This window comes from Pogoniulus pusillus, chromosome 6 (genome assembly GCF_015220805.1).
Source record: "Pogoniulus pusillus isolate bPogPus1 chromosome 6, bPogPus1.pri, whole genome shotgun sequence".
Lineage (NCBI taxonomy): Eukaryota > Metazoa > Chordata > Aves > Piciformes > Lybiidae > Pogoniulus > Pogoniulus pusillus.
The window spans coordinates 835,128-848,940 of NC_087269.1; the positions used below are offsets into that span (position 1 = coordinate 835,128).

At 63.3% G+C, this 13,813-nt stretch overlaps 1 protein-coding gene across 1 annotated transcript in view; it reads left to right on the forward strand.

Annotated features, from left to right (window-relative positions):
- LOC135175773 (C2 domain-containing protein 3-like) overlaps nt 1-13,813 on the forward strand; it is a 46,204-nt gene that overhangs the window by 21,421 nt on the left and 10,970 nt on the right. The window contains exons 19-28 of the mRNA XM_064144065.1: nt 379-559; nt 916-1,088; nt 2,215-2,338; nt 4,130-4,398; nt 6,237-6,311; nt 7,130-7,738; nt 9,159-9,470; nt 10,536-10,677; nt 12,100-12,164; nt 12,950-13,149. Of these exons, the coding sequence (XP_064000135.1) occupies nt 379-559; nt 916-1,088; nt 2,215-2,338; nt 4,130-4,398; nt 6,237-6,311; nt 7,130-7,738; nt 9,159-9,470; nt 10,536-10,677; nt 12,100-12,164; nt 12,950-13,149 (2,150 nt within the window). The remainder of the gene's footprint in view (nt 1-378; nt 560-915; nt 1,089-2,214; nt 2,339-4,129; nt 4,399-6,236; nt 6,312-7,129; nt 7,739-9,158; nt 9,471-10,535; nt 10,678-12,099; nt 12,165-12,949; nt 13,150-13,813) is intronic.

The following is a 13,813-nucleotide window of genomic DNA, read 5'->3' on the forward strand; positions in this document are numbered from 1 at the left end:
TGCCTACAGGGTGACCTTGAAAGGTCCTTTCCAGCCCATTCCATGTCTCAGGGATCCTAAAGGAGGATCACAGGGAAGTGATTTTATGTGGACTTGGGGAGGTTGGAGGTTGGCACTCCCCCCCCCCCCCCCCGAGATGTTTCCTCTGCCAAATGCCAGTCAGTGCCAGTGCCCATGGGCTGTGCCCTGGGCAGTGTCACCTCCCAGCCACCTTTGCCAGTAGCTCTCCACCTCTGGCTCACAGATTTGTGGCACTCTGTGGATTCCTTGGGAAGTTCACCACCTCCTCATGTGCTACCCCCTGAAGGACTGCAGGGAGGCAGAGCTTGAAGGTCTCCCAGCCCCAAGCACCTCTAACCCCCTCTGCTTGACTTGCAGGCGTCCAGCTGAAGCCATTCTGCACTGCCACCACCCTCTGTGTCCCTGACCCCATCTTCCACGCTGAGCATCACCATTCCTTCCTGCTTCCTGCTGCTGTTCCAGTCCAGAAGCTCCTGGTCACTGCCTTTATGGCACCAGGAGGGGCTGGAGGAGGAATCCAGTTTGAAGTTTGGTGCAGGTACAGCATAAAATCCTCTTCTTTGTCCACCTCTAGAGGTGGAGGCAGACCTGGGAGTGAGAAAACTTGAGCTGAGGGCTGGAGATGGGAGGAAGCTCCTGAGCTCACCACCATCTGGTGCTGGAAATCTGCAGCTCTGGTTCCATTTCAGGGCTCTGGTGTCTTGTGTTGCTTGCCCTCAAGAGAGCTGCTCCCTCCTTTCTTCCCTCCCAACCCCTTCCATGCATCCCAGAGCTCCCAGGAGAGAGCAGTGCTTGGAAGCAGCCAAACTGCAGCTGCCTCCTGAGCCAGCACAAGAGAGATGAGCTGGTCCTCAGCCCCCCCAGCATGAAGGCTTCTCTGTGCCCCCCTGCCAGGTATTACTACCCAGAGCTCAGGGAGCAGCTGGTGGCCAGAGGGAGCCTGCCCCTGTCCCGGCTCTGCGCCATGGTCACCAAGCAGCACCGGGAGGACGTTGGGATGCAAACCTTCAGCCTGCCACTGCTGCCCAGCACTGAGGCCTCAGAGGGCTTCCATCTCAGGCCTTCAGGTGAGGAGAGCTGCCCAGAGGCCCTCTGCAGACCAAGAGACCTGAGAGGCATGGAGGGGGCTGGGGGGAGGAGACCTTTCAGACCGTGGAGGGCAAGCATGGCCCCAGCCCTGCCCCAGCACCACAGCTCCCAGCCCCTCCAGCCATGGCCACTGCACCACTGCCCTGGGCAGCCTGGCACAGGCCTGGGCAAGCCTCCAGGGGCACAGAGTGCTCCTCAGGCACAAGCTCCACCTGCCCTGGCACAGCCTGAGCCCATCTCCTCTGGGCACAGCCCTCAGCACAGAGCTTGGCCCCAGCTGGCTCCAGGCTGCTGCCAGGCAGCAGAAGGCTGAGGCTGGTGCTGAGGAGCAGCAGAGGCAGCAGCAGGGCACTGCTTGGCCACAGCCAGGGGTGCCAGGGAGCTGCAGAGCCCCACAAGGGCTGCCCTCAGCCTCCTCTGCTGCAGCCTCAGCCCTGCCCCAGCTCCCTCAGCTGCTCCTCACAGCTCCTGCACAGCCTCCTCCTGCTCCTCCACACCCTTGCCCAGCTCTGCTGCCCTGCTCTGTGCCCTGCCCCAGCCCCTCCAGCTCCTGCCACTGCTATGCCCAGCCCTGCCCCCAGCCTGCCAACTGTGGCCTCCCCAGTGCCCAGCCCAGGGGCACCATCCCTGCCCTGCTCCTGCTGCCCACACCACTGCTGCTCCCTGCCAGGCTGCTGCTGCCCTCCTTGCCCACCTGGGCACCCCCTGGCTCCTCTCCAGCTGCTGCCACCAACCCCCCAGGCCCTTTCCAGCCACTCTGCCCCCAGCCTGGAGCCTTCCTGGGCTTGCTGTGCCCCAGGGCCAGGTGCCAGCCCTTGCCCTCGGTGCCCTCATCCCATTGTCCTCCCCCATGGCTGCAGCCTGCCCAGAGCCCTCTGCAGCCCTGAGTCACCACAGCTCTGCCACCTGCATCTTGCCTTCCACAAACCCATGCTAGAAGCTCCCCAGGTTGTCCTCTGTGTGCTGGCCCTGAGGGAGATCTTCTCCCCGAGCTTCCCCTGGGATGGTTTGGTTGGCACTGGGAGCTGCAAGGCAGCAGTGAGTCTGTTGGGTGGAAGCACCAAATGCTGCCCTTTGTCTTTGCTTTCCTTTCCTTGCACCCAGGCTTGCTTGACGTGAGTGTGAGGTACCAAAGATGCAGGAGAGGAGGAGCAGGAACATCTCGAGGTCAAGCTGTGGTCCTCTGTGTGCAGATCCACAGAGCTGCTGGGCTGCAGGCAGCAGCCAGGTGAGGAAGATTGGGCTCAGAGGAGCTTGGTCTGGGGGCAGCAGGAGGAGCCATGGCATGAGCACAGGTCTGAACTGGTTAACCTCCGTGGAGCCATGAAACGAGCTAAGTTGGAATGGAGCTGTTGAGGTCATCCAGGCCAATCCCTCTGCAGCCAGAGCAGGTTGCTCAGAGCCCCAAACAACCTGCCCTGGGATGGTGCCAGCCAGGGGGCAGCTCCCACCTTGCTGGGCAGCCTCAGTGCCAAACATTTCTCCCTTCTCTCTGCTCTGAATCTCCCTCTTGGAGCTCCAAACCATCTCCCCTTGGGCTGCCCCAACAGGCCCTGCTCAAACCTCTGCCCCCAGCTTGCTTCTCAGCCCCTTCCAGCCCTGCCAGGCCCCCAGAAGGTGTCCCTGGAGCCTTCTCTGGGCTGGGCACCCCCAGCTGTGCCAGCCTGGCCTGCCAGCAGAGGGCTGCCAGCATGGCTGTGGCCTGCTCTGGCCCTGCCCCAGCAGCTCCCTGCCTGTGCTGAGCCCCCAGAGCTGCCCCAGCCCTGCAGAGAAGGTCTCAGCAGAGCAGAGGAGCTGAATCCCCTCCCTGCAGCTTTCCACCTCCAAAGCCCAAGGTGCAGGCTGGGTTCTGATCAGAAGCAGAGAGACCTCTCTCAGGGGTGGTTTTTACCCCTGCAGCAGGGCCAAGGCTCCCAGGGCATTATTGTGCTCCATTCCCACATTGTCCTCACCAAAGCTGGGGCAAGAAATGGACTGAGCTCCAACTGGGACCTCTTTGGGGGTGGATCTTGTCCTTGTTGATGCTGTTGAAAAGCCTGCTGAGGTTTTGGCCCTCTTGACAAAGGGGGTTGGATAAGGGTGGCCCTTGGAGAGTCCCTTCCAACCCAGATGTCCCTCTGGAAAGGTCAATAAATGACCTCATAAATCAAGGAGAGAATGAGAAGGGTTGGGAAAAGACCTCCAAGGTCTTCCAGTCCAAGCAGTGCCCCAGGGCACCACCAGCCCATGGCCCCCAGCACCACATCGGCACAGCCTGGGAGCCCCTCCAGGGCTGGGAACTCCACCACTGCCCTGGGCAGCCTGGCACAGGCCTGGGCAACCCTTAAGGGGCACAAATTGTTCCTCAGGGACAACCTCAACCTCCCCTGGGGCAAGGAGAGGCAGTTTCCTCTTGTCCTTTCTCTTGTTCCTAGGGAGAGGAGCCCAAGCCCCAGCTGGCTCCAAGCTGCTCTCAGGGAGCTGTAGAGAGCAGTGAGGTCTCCTCTCAACCTCCTTATCCCCAGGCTCAACCTCCCTCAGCTGCTCCTCAGCCCAGACCCTGTCCCTTCCCAGCAGCAGGCTGCTGCTGCTCCAAGCTGCTGCCATCTCCTGCCACTGAGCTCCAGTGCCAGCCTTCCATGAGCTCAGGCAGAGCCTGAGCCCTCCCAGGACCTCTGCTCTCATTCTGCAGCACTTCCCCCTGAGCCTCCTCAGATCCTGACCCATCTTAGCCCAGGGGGACTCTGAGATGAGGACTGCAGAATCCCAGCATGGTGTGGGGCTGGAAGGCAGCTCTGGGGCTCAGCCAGCCCAACCCCACCCCTGCTCCAGCAGGGCACCCCCAGCAGCCTGCCCAGGGTGGGGCTGGAAGCTCTGCACACCAGGAGACAGGGGCAGAGTCCCCTCCCTTGCCCACCCTGCTCTGCCCTCTGGGCTCTTCGTTTCCCGCAGCCCCCAGCCTGGGCACCAGCTCCTAACCCGGGGGCTGGGAGCAGGCAGCAGTGCTGCAGTTTGTCCTTCTCTTGCTCTCCCCCCGCAGGGCTGTGTGCCAGCAGGGGGCTGCAGTGCAGGGGCTGGCAGAGGCTGGGCTCAGTGCCTACGTCTGCGTGCAGCTGCCCTTCCTGCCCGGCGCGGGCAGGCGCCGCACCCCGGCCGTGCCTGGCACCTTCTGCCCCCAGTTCGGGCACCTCCTGCGCTTCCCCTGCCGCCTGGTCAGCCTCGGGCGCGGGGGAGAAGCTGCGTCCCTGGGGGAGCTCCTGCACTCGGCCAGCATCACCTTCTGCCTGTACCACCAGGGCAGCCCGGCAGGTACGGGGGGGGGGCAGCGAGGGGGCAGCTCTGGGCTGCTCCAGGTCCTTGCAGCCCTGGTTCAGAGGGGAGTCATGGAAGGGACCCTCAGAGCTCCTCCAGCCCAACCTGGCTGCAGCCAGAGCAAGCAGCTCACAGCCCCACGCAGCCTGCCCTGCTTGGTGCCAGCCAGGGGGCAGCTGCCACCTCTCCGGGCAGCCTGGCACAGGCTCTGCCCACCCTCAGTGCCAAACATTTCTCCCTTCCCTCTGCTCTGAATCTCCCTCTTGGGAGTTCCAGACCATCCCCCATGGTCCTGTCCTGACAGACCCTGCCCAAAGCAAACTGGTTTGGGTGAGAGGAGACCTCTCAAGCCCACCCAGTCCAACCTCCCTGCAGCCAGCAGGGACAGCCCCAGCCAGAGCAGGCAGCTCACAGCCCCTAACAACCTGCCCTGGGGTGGTGCCAGCCAGGGGGCAGCTGCCACCTCTCCGGGCAGCCTGGCACAGGCTCTGCCCACCCTCAGTGCCAAACATTTCTCTCTGCTCTGAATCGCCCTCTTGGAGTTCCAGACCATCCCCCATGGTCCTGTCCCCACAGGCCCTGCTCAGAACTCTGTCCCCAGCTTTCCTCAGCCCCTCTGAGGTCCTGCAAGGCCACCAGAAGCTCTGCAGGAGAGCTGGGGCAGGGTTTTTGCCAAGGGCTGGGAGTGCCAGGATGAGGGGCATGAAGCTGGAAGAGGGGAGATGGAGCCTGGGGGTGAGGAAGGAATTCTTGGCAGTGAGGCTGGGGAGAGACTGGCACAGGTTGCCCAGGGAGGCTGTGGATGCTCCCTCCCTGGAGGTGCTGAGGTTGGAGGAGGCCTTGAGCCAGCTGTGCTGGTGGGAGCTGTCCCTGCCCAGGACAGGGGGGTTGGAACTGGCTGATCCTGAAGGTCTCTTCCAACCCAAACCCCAAAACACTTGGAAGGGACCTCTCAAGGTGATCCAGTCCAAGCCCCCTGCCATCAGCAGGGCCATCTCCAACTGCAGCTCAGCAGCCCCAAGCAGCCTGCCCTGGAATGGCTCCAGGGCCTGCTCTGTGCAGCTGGAATCACCTCAGGTGTGCTCAGGAGAAGGCTGTGGGAGATTCTTCTCTCTTTGGGTAAGGAGCAAAGGGGTTAAGGCTCCCAAGTGGTTGAGATCAGCTCAGAGACCTGGGGAGAAGGGGCAGGATGTGTGGGGAGCTGGGGAGGCAGCTCTGGAGCTCAGCCAGCACAACCCCCCTGCTCCAGCAGGGCACCCACAGCAGCCTGCCCAGGGGCACAGTGCCCAGGGTGGGGTTGGAAGCTCTGCACACAAGGAGGCTCCACAGCCTCTCTGGGCAGCCTGCTCCAGGCCTCCTCCACCCTCACACCAAACAACCTCCTCCTCACCTCCAGATGCCACCTCCTGGCTTGCAGCTTGTGCCCCTTGCCCTGTCCCTGGGCAGCACTCAGCAGATGCCAGCCCCAGCCCCTTGCCCCCCACAGCCCCTTCAGCTCTTGCTGAGCACTGCTCAGCTGCCCTCTGGGGCTGCTCTGCTGCAGGCTCCCAGCCCCAGGGCTCTCAGCCTTTGCTGCTGCCAGAGCTGCTGCAGGCTCTCAGCCTCTGCCCAGCCTGCCCTGGCCTCTCTGCAGCCCTTGCCAGGCTCTCTGGCACTGGGCAGCCCAGAGCTGGCCCCAGCACTGCAGCTGTGGCCTGGCAAGGGCAGGGTCTAAGTTGGTTCTTGGCTCAAAAGAGTTTCAGTGTGGCCACCAAGGTGCTGAGCTGGTGACAGCTTCTGTCAGAGCAGGTCCTGGCCCCAGCACTTGTTGCTCTTGCTCTGCTGTTCCTTTGCAGCCCCTGAGGCAGCAAGAGATTACCTCCTGGGGACAGTGGCAGTGCCAACCAGGGACCTGCTGAGGCGAAGCTCAGGTAAGAGAACAGCCTGGGGCTGGCTGCTGCTGACAGGGAAGCTGGGAGGAGTTGGGGGACAGAGGATCTGGAGAGGTTTGCTGAGAGCCACAGAATGGTTTTGGGTGGGAAAGGATCTTTGGCATCCTCCAGCCCAACCAGTCTCTGCCTCTGCCCAGGCTGGTGCCAGACCATGGCCCTCAGCACCACAGCTCTGAAACCTCTCCAGGGATGGAGGCTCCAGCACCTGCCTGGGCAGCCTGGGCCAGGCTTTGAGAACCCTTCCAGTGAGGAAGCTTCTTCTCATGTCCAGCCTGAACCTCCCCTGGCGCAGCTTGAGGCCATCTCCTCTTGTCCTGTGCCTTGTTCTCTGGGAGGAGAGGCCAAGCCCCAGCTGGCTCCAGGCTGCTCTCAGGGAGCTGCAGAGGTCTCCCCTCAGCCTCCCCTGATCCAGCCCTCTGCTGGGAGGCCAGGCTGGCACAGCTGGGGGTGCCCAGGCTGGAGGAGGCTCCAGGAGGACCTTCTGGGGGCCTGGCAGAGCTGGAAGGGGCTGAGAAGCAAGCTGGGGACAGAGATTTGAGCAGGGCCTGTTGGGCCAGGCCGAGGGCAGATGGTTTGGAGCTCCAAGAGGGAGGTTGAGGCTGGAGAGAAGGGAGACATGTTTGGCACTGAGGGTGGGGAGAGCCTGTGGCAGCTGCCCCCTGGCTGGCACCAAGCAGGGCAGGTTGTTGGGGGCTGTGGGCAGCCTGCTCTGGCTGCAGCCTGCAGTGGGGGCTGGAGCTGATGCCCTGGAACACTGCACTCTGTGCAGAGCCTCATGGTGCTCCTCTCTGCTGCAGGTATTTCAGGCTGGTTCCCCCTGGCCCTCCCTGAGGATGTGATGCCCTCCAGCCTGGTGCAGGCCATCGTGGGAGGCCTGGAGGTCTCTGTCACCTTTGCTCACCCGGGGGACCGCGGCCGCGTCCTGGAGGCTGCCAGGCTGCTGGGCTGGAGCCAGGAAAGCCTTGAAGAGCCCATGGGAGACAGTGAGGAGTGGGAGCAGAGTGCCCAGCCCGTGGTGCTCACCATCTCGACCCCCAGGCTGTGGCTGCCAGTCCACTGTGTGCTGCTGGCAGGCCAGAAGAGCCTGGATCCAGACTCCTGTTGCTACCTCAGGTACAAGCTCTACGACCAGGCAGCCACTTGGACATCTCCTGAGAGGCCCAGGAGGAGTAAGGACACTGAGAAGGTGACAGTGAGCTTCAAGAAGCCCAAGAAGGTGACCCTGAGGAGGAGCCCAGGACTGCTTTGGTTCTTGAGAGAGGAGAAATTGGAGATCCAGGTGTGGTGGTCCTGGGGGAGAGGAGGAGGTGGGGAGAGGCCTCTGGGCACCGATCGCCTGCTGGGCTCAGCCTACGTTGACCTCTCGACGCTGGCAGGGAGGTCCTGGACAGCACAGAGTGTCAGTGGTAAGCTCCTGGAGGACCTTGGCATGGCCTTCATCAGCCCCCAGGGCTTGGAGAAGGGTGGCTGGGGGCTGGGCATCATGGTAGAGAGAGGAGCACCAAGGAGGTCATCTCCCAGCAGGGCTGCGGTCGGCTGGGGACAACCTTCTGGGCAGGAGGTGTTGGGGCAGGACCAGGAGTGGTGGTTTGGAGCTCAGGGAGACAGAGACTGGAGAGAGGGGAGAAGCTCTTCACCAGGGTGATGGGGAGAGCCTGGCACAGAGAGGTGGCAGCTGCCCCCTGGCTGGCGCCACCCCAGGGCAGGTTGTTAGGGGCTGTGAGCTGCCTGCTCTGGCTGGGGCTGTCCCTGCTGGCTGCAGGGAGGTTGGACTGGGTGGGCTTGAGAGGTCTCCTCCCACCCAAACCAGTTTGCTTTGGGCAGGGTCTGTTGGGACAGGCCAAGGGGGGATGGTTTGGAGCTCCAAGAGGGAGATTCAGAGCAGAGAGAAGGGAGAAATGTTTGACCACCATGAGGGTGCTGAGAGCCTGTGCCAGGCTGCCCCTGGCTGGCACCATCCCAGGGCAGGTTGTTTGGGGCTGTGAGCATCCTGCTCTGGCTGCAGAGGGTTTGGCCTGGATGACCTCAAGAGCTCCATTCCAACTTAGCTCATTTCATGGCTCCATGGAGGTTAACCAGTTCAGGTCTCTGCTCATGCCATGGCTCCTCCTGCTGCCCCCAGACCAAGCTCCTCTGAGCCCAAGGGAGGATGGTTTGGAACTCCCAAGAGAGAGATTCAGAGTGGAAAGGAGAAATGTTTGGCACTGAGGGTGGGCAGAGCCTGTGCCAGGCTGCCCAGAGGTGGCAGCTGCCCCCTGGCTGGCACCATCCCAGGGCAGGTTGTTTGGGGCTGTCCCTGCTGGCTGCAGCAGCTCTGCTGTGAGCACAGGCTGAAAGAGTTGGGGCTGTGCAGGCTGCAGCAGAGGAGGCTCCCAGGTGACCTTCTTGTGACCTGCCAGGACCTGAAGGAGGCTCCAAAAAAGCTGGGGAGGGACTTTGGAGGCTGTGAGGGAGTGCCAGGAGTGGGGGGACTGGAGCAAAGGTGGAGGTGGGGAGAGTGAGGCTGGAGGTGAGGAGGAAGTTGTTGAGCAGGAGAGTGGTGAGAGGCTGGCATGGGTTGCCCAGGGAGGGGGTTGAGGCCCCATGGCTGGAGGTGTTTGAGGCCAGGCTGGCTGAGGCTGTGTGCAGCCTGCTCTAGGGTAGGGTGTCCCTGGGCATGGCAGGGGTTGGCACTGGCTGCTCCTTGTGCTCCCTGCCAACCCTGATTCCATGATGAATGGCATTGAGCTGCTGCTGGGAGGTCTCAGCTGGAGGTGTTGCCCCCAGATGTTTGCCACCATCCTCAGGTGTCCCTCCCTGAGCTGCCTGCTGGGCACCTCCCTGCAGGGCTCTACCCCTTGTTCCGGAGCGACGCCGCAGACCTGGCAGGGGCTGCCCTGCGCGTCCACGTCCTGCTGGCTGCCCCCTCTGCCCCCCTGCCCGCCAGGGCTCGCCAGCAGCTGCAGGACAGCAGCAGTGGAGATGAGGGAACAGAGGAAGGCCCTGGGGGGATCCAGCAGGAGGTCTCTGAAGGCGAAAGGAGCCTCAGGAGCTCCCAGCTCGGCGGCAGCAAAGCGCCAGGAGGGGATTTGGGCTTCCCGGAGAGCAGCTTCGCGGCCAGCGTCCTGGTGGAGAGAGCAATGCACCTCAGCCTGGCAGGTACCTGCAGCACCACCCCTGCCCCCACCTGTGCCACCCCTGCCCCCACCCTCTGCCACCCAGCCACCACCACCTCTGCCACCCTGCCCTCACCTCTGCCACCCCAGCCCCCACCACCACCTGTGCCACCCCAGCCCCCACCACCACCTCTGCCACCCCAGCCCCCACCACCACCTCTGCCACCCCAGCCCCCACCACCACCTTTTGCCACCCAACCATCACCACCACCTTTGCCCATCAACCATCACCACCTTTGCCCATGTCAGCACCACAGCTCCAGGGATGGAGGCTCCAGCACCTCCCTGGGCAGCCTGGGCCAGGCTTTGAGAACCCTTCAGTGAGGAAGTTTCTTCTCATGTCCAGCCTAAACCTCCCCTGGGGCAGCTTGAGGCCATCTCCTCTTGTCCTGTGCCTTGTTCCTTGGGAGGAGAGGCCAAGCCCAACTGGCACCAGCCTTTCAGGGAGCTGTGGAGGGCCACAAGGTCTGCCCTCAGCCTCCTCTGCTCCAGCCTCAACCCTCCCCCCCCTTCCTCAGCTGCTCCTCACAGCTTCTCCAGAGCCTTCTCCTCCTTCTCCAGACCCTTCCCCAGCTTTGTTGCCCTTCTCTGGTCCTGCTCCAGCCCCTCAAGGTCCTTTTGGCAGTGAGGACCCCAAAACTGACCCCAGCATTGCAGCTATGCCCACACCAAACCTCTCTGACCTCCTGCTGCTGGTCCCTGCTCCCTCTCCCTCCCTTTGTGCCCACTCACCTCGGTCCCTGCTCCCTCTCCCTCCCTTTGTGCCCACTCACCTCGGTCCCTGCTCCCTCTCCCTCCCTTTGTGCCCACTCACCTCGGTCCCTGCTCCCTCTCCCTCCCTTTGTGCCCACTCACCTCTCCGTTGCCTTCCAGCCTCAGCTGCTCCTCACAGGACTTTGTGTTCAGGACCCCTCCCCAGCCTCCTTCCCCTTCTCTGGCCCTCCCCAGCCCCTCCTTCCTCTGCTGAGGGCCCCAGAAGTCTCAGTGCCATGGTTCCTGCCCTGCTCTTGGTGCCTGAGCCCCTCTGAGCACAGCTGTGTGCTTGCAGGGACCCCTCTGACCCGGCGTGAGGTGGCAGCCCCCAGCAGCTGTGTGTCCTTCCCCGTGGCTGATGCTGCTGCTCCCCTCAGCAGCACCCCAGTGGTAGCCAACACAGACTGCCCCTTCTGGGGCTTCCAGCAGCAAGCCAGGTAAGCAGAGAGGCCTCACCAAGCCAGCTGGGCTGTGACAAGCACAACCTGAGGTGGCTTTGGATGCTGTTTGCTCCTTCCCACCGCTGGCTTCCTCCCTGGGTTGTGTCCAGAGGGTTGGGGGGCAGAAGTTGGTGGTGGTTTTGCTTCAGAGCTGACCTGAGGAGGGGAGGTGTGAGGTGTGCAGACCTTGCATGCTCACAGCTAAGGCTTAAAGAGCTCAGGAGCAGGGAGCCATTTAGGCTGGAAGAGGCCTTCAAGGTGCTGGAGGCCAAGCATGGCCCCAGCAGTGCCCCAGGGCACCACCAGCCCAGGGCCCTCAGCTCCACAGCTTCCCCTCTGGGGCTGGGGACTCCACCACAGCCCTGGGCAGCCTGGCACAGGTCTGGAGGAGCCTCAAGGGGCAGAAATTTTTCCCCATGGACAACCTGGAACTCCCTGGGCCAGCTTGAAGGCTCTTTCCTCTCATCCTGTGGCCTTAACCAAGGCCACCTGGCTCTGAGCTCCCTTTGGGGCCAGAAGGTCTCAGCTTACCTCTTGCTGAGCACTGGCAGAGCCTGAAGGGCTTTGGGCAAGGTTAGGTAAGACTTGGTCTGATGTATGGGATGCTGCTGCAGGCTCCCAGCCTCTGCCCAGCCTGCCCTGGCCTCTCTGCAGCCCTTGCCAGGCTCTCTGGCACTGGGCAGCCCAGAGCTGGCCCCAGCACTGCAGCTGTGGCCTCAGCAGGGCAGAGCAGAGGGCAGCAGAACCTCCCTTGCCCTGCTGCTGCTGCTGCCCACACTCTGCTCCATGCCCCCCAGGACACTTTGGCCTCCTTGGCCACCTTGCTGGCTCCTGGACACCTCCTTGTGCCCCCCCAGCACCCCCAGCTCCTTCTGCTGGCAGCTGCCCCCCAGCAGGTCCCCCCTCAGCTGTGCTGCTGCAGGAGCTTGTCCCTGCCCAGGGGCAGGACCCTGCCCTGACCCTGTTTGCCCTCCAGGAGCTTCCTCTGCCCCAGCTGCCAGCCTGGCCCAGCTCTCCCTGCTGCCAGCAGGGCCTGAGGGCAGTGCCCACTGCTCCCACCTGGCTCCCATCAGCAGAGGCTCCCCTCTGAGCCTTCATCCAGGCTGGTGATGAAGATGCTGGCCAGGAGAGGGCTGAGGGCAGTCAGTGGTGGGAGGGGCCCTGCTGTGGTCCCACCACAGGCTTTGGGGGTCTTTAACTCTTCCCATCCCTGCAGCCAGGCCCAGGTCAGTGCTCCCAGCTGAGTCCCAGCAGAGTTGGCTCTCAGTTGCTTCAGAGCACCTCCAGAGCTCTTCTGCTTGGGACCCCTCAGCTCTCAGCTGGCTGCATCCTTCCAGCAGCCACCTTCAGGGGACAACCTGTTGGGTTTCACCCCCCCTGATGACCAATCCTGCCTTTGGCTTTTTCCCTTCCCCACAGGCTGCCCAAAGAGCTGCTGCTGGACCCTCAGCAGACCTTGGTCTTCAAAGTGTGGCATAAAGCAGGTAAAGCTCTGCTTGGGGGCAGGGGAGCTTGGAGTAGGTGACCTGGGGAGGTCCCTTCCAACCCAAACCATGCTGTGGGTGAGAGGGAGTTGTCCTCTCTCAGCCCTCCCCGTGGGTGATTTGGGTTGACTGAAGTCTTCTGTTGCCCTCTGCAGCTCCCTGAGAGCAGCCTGGAGGCAGCTGAGGCTTGGGCTCTGCTCCCAAGGAGCAGGGCAGAAGGAAGTGGCCTCAGGTGGCCCCAAGGGAGGTTTAGATTGGACATGAGGAACAATTTCTGCCCCTTCAGGGTTGTCCAGGCCTGTGAGGAGCAGCTGAGGGAGCTGGGGGGAGGTTGAGGCTACAGCAGAGGAGGCTGAGGGCAGCCCCTGTGGGGCTCTGCAGCTCCCTGAGAGCAGCCTGGAGCCAGCTGGGGCTTGGCCTCTTCTCCAAGAAATAAGTGGCAGGACAAGAGGGAGCAGCTTCAGGTTGCCCCAGAGCAGGTTGAGGTTGGCCATGGGGACCAGTTTGTGCCCCTGAAGGGTTGCCCAGGCCCGTGCCAGGCTGCCAGGGCAGTGGTGGAGTGCCCAGGGCTGGAGCTGTGGTGCTGGGGGCCATGGGTCGGTGGTGCCCTGGGGGGCAGTGCTGGGTTCAGGGTTGGAGTCTCCACGACCTGAAGGTTCTCCTTCAGCCAAAGCATTTCCATGCCTCTGAGCTGTGTCTCTGGAAGCTTTTCCAACTTCCCTGCAGGTCTTTGGGGTCCACTTCAGACTCATTTGTGTTTGTTTTCCTTCCTCCTCCTCCCCCAGAGTCCGAGCGGGTGATAGGCTTTGCCTCTGTGGACCTCTCTCCTCTCCTCTCTGGCTTCCAGCTGGTCTGTGGCTGGTACAACATCCTGGACTTCGGGGGGCAGTGCAGAGGACAGCTCAAGGTTGCTGTGTCCCCTCTGCAGGACATCACCCACCTGAAGGGAGAGAGGCAGGCAAGGATCCGGCCCCAGACCGCTCTGGTAGGTGCTGCTGCTGCCTGCCCCTGCAGGGGCATGGAGCTGGGCTGGGGGAGGAGACCTCTACCCATGGCCCCAGCCCTGCCCCAGCACCACCAGCCCTGGCCCCAGCCCTGCCCCAGCACCACCAGCCCTGGCCCCAGCCCTGCCCCAGCACCACCAACCATGGCCCCAGCCCTGCCCCAGCACCACCAGCCCTGGCCCCAGCCCTGCCCCAGCACCACCAAGCATGGCCCCAGCCCTGGCCCTGCCCTGCCCCAGCACCACCAGCCCTGGCCCCAGCCCTGCCCCAGCACCACCAACCATGGCCCCAGCCCTGGCCCTGCCCTGCCCCAGCACCACCAGCCCTGGCCCCAGCCCTGCCCCAGCACCACCAACCGTGGCCCCAGCCCTGCCCCAGGGCACCACCAACCGTGGCCCCAGCTCTGCCCCAGGGCACCACCAACCGTGGCCCCAGCTCTGCCCCAGGGCACCACCAACCGTGGCCCCAGCTCTGCCCCAGGGCACCACTAACCATGGCCCCAGCCCTGCCCCAGCACCACCAACCCATGGTCTCAGCACCACAGCTCCCACCCCCTCCAGCCATGGTGTGATGGTTTGGGCCCTTACCCACCCCCCACACTTTGTCTTTGCCCCAGCTGACTCAGACGGCCCCTGGGAATATAGA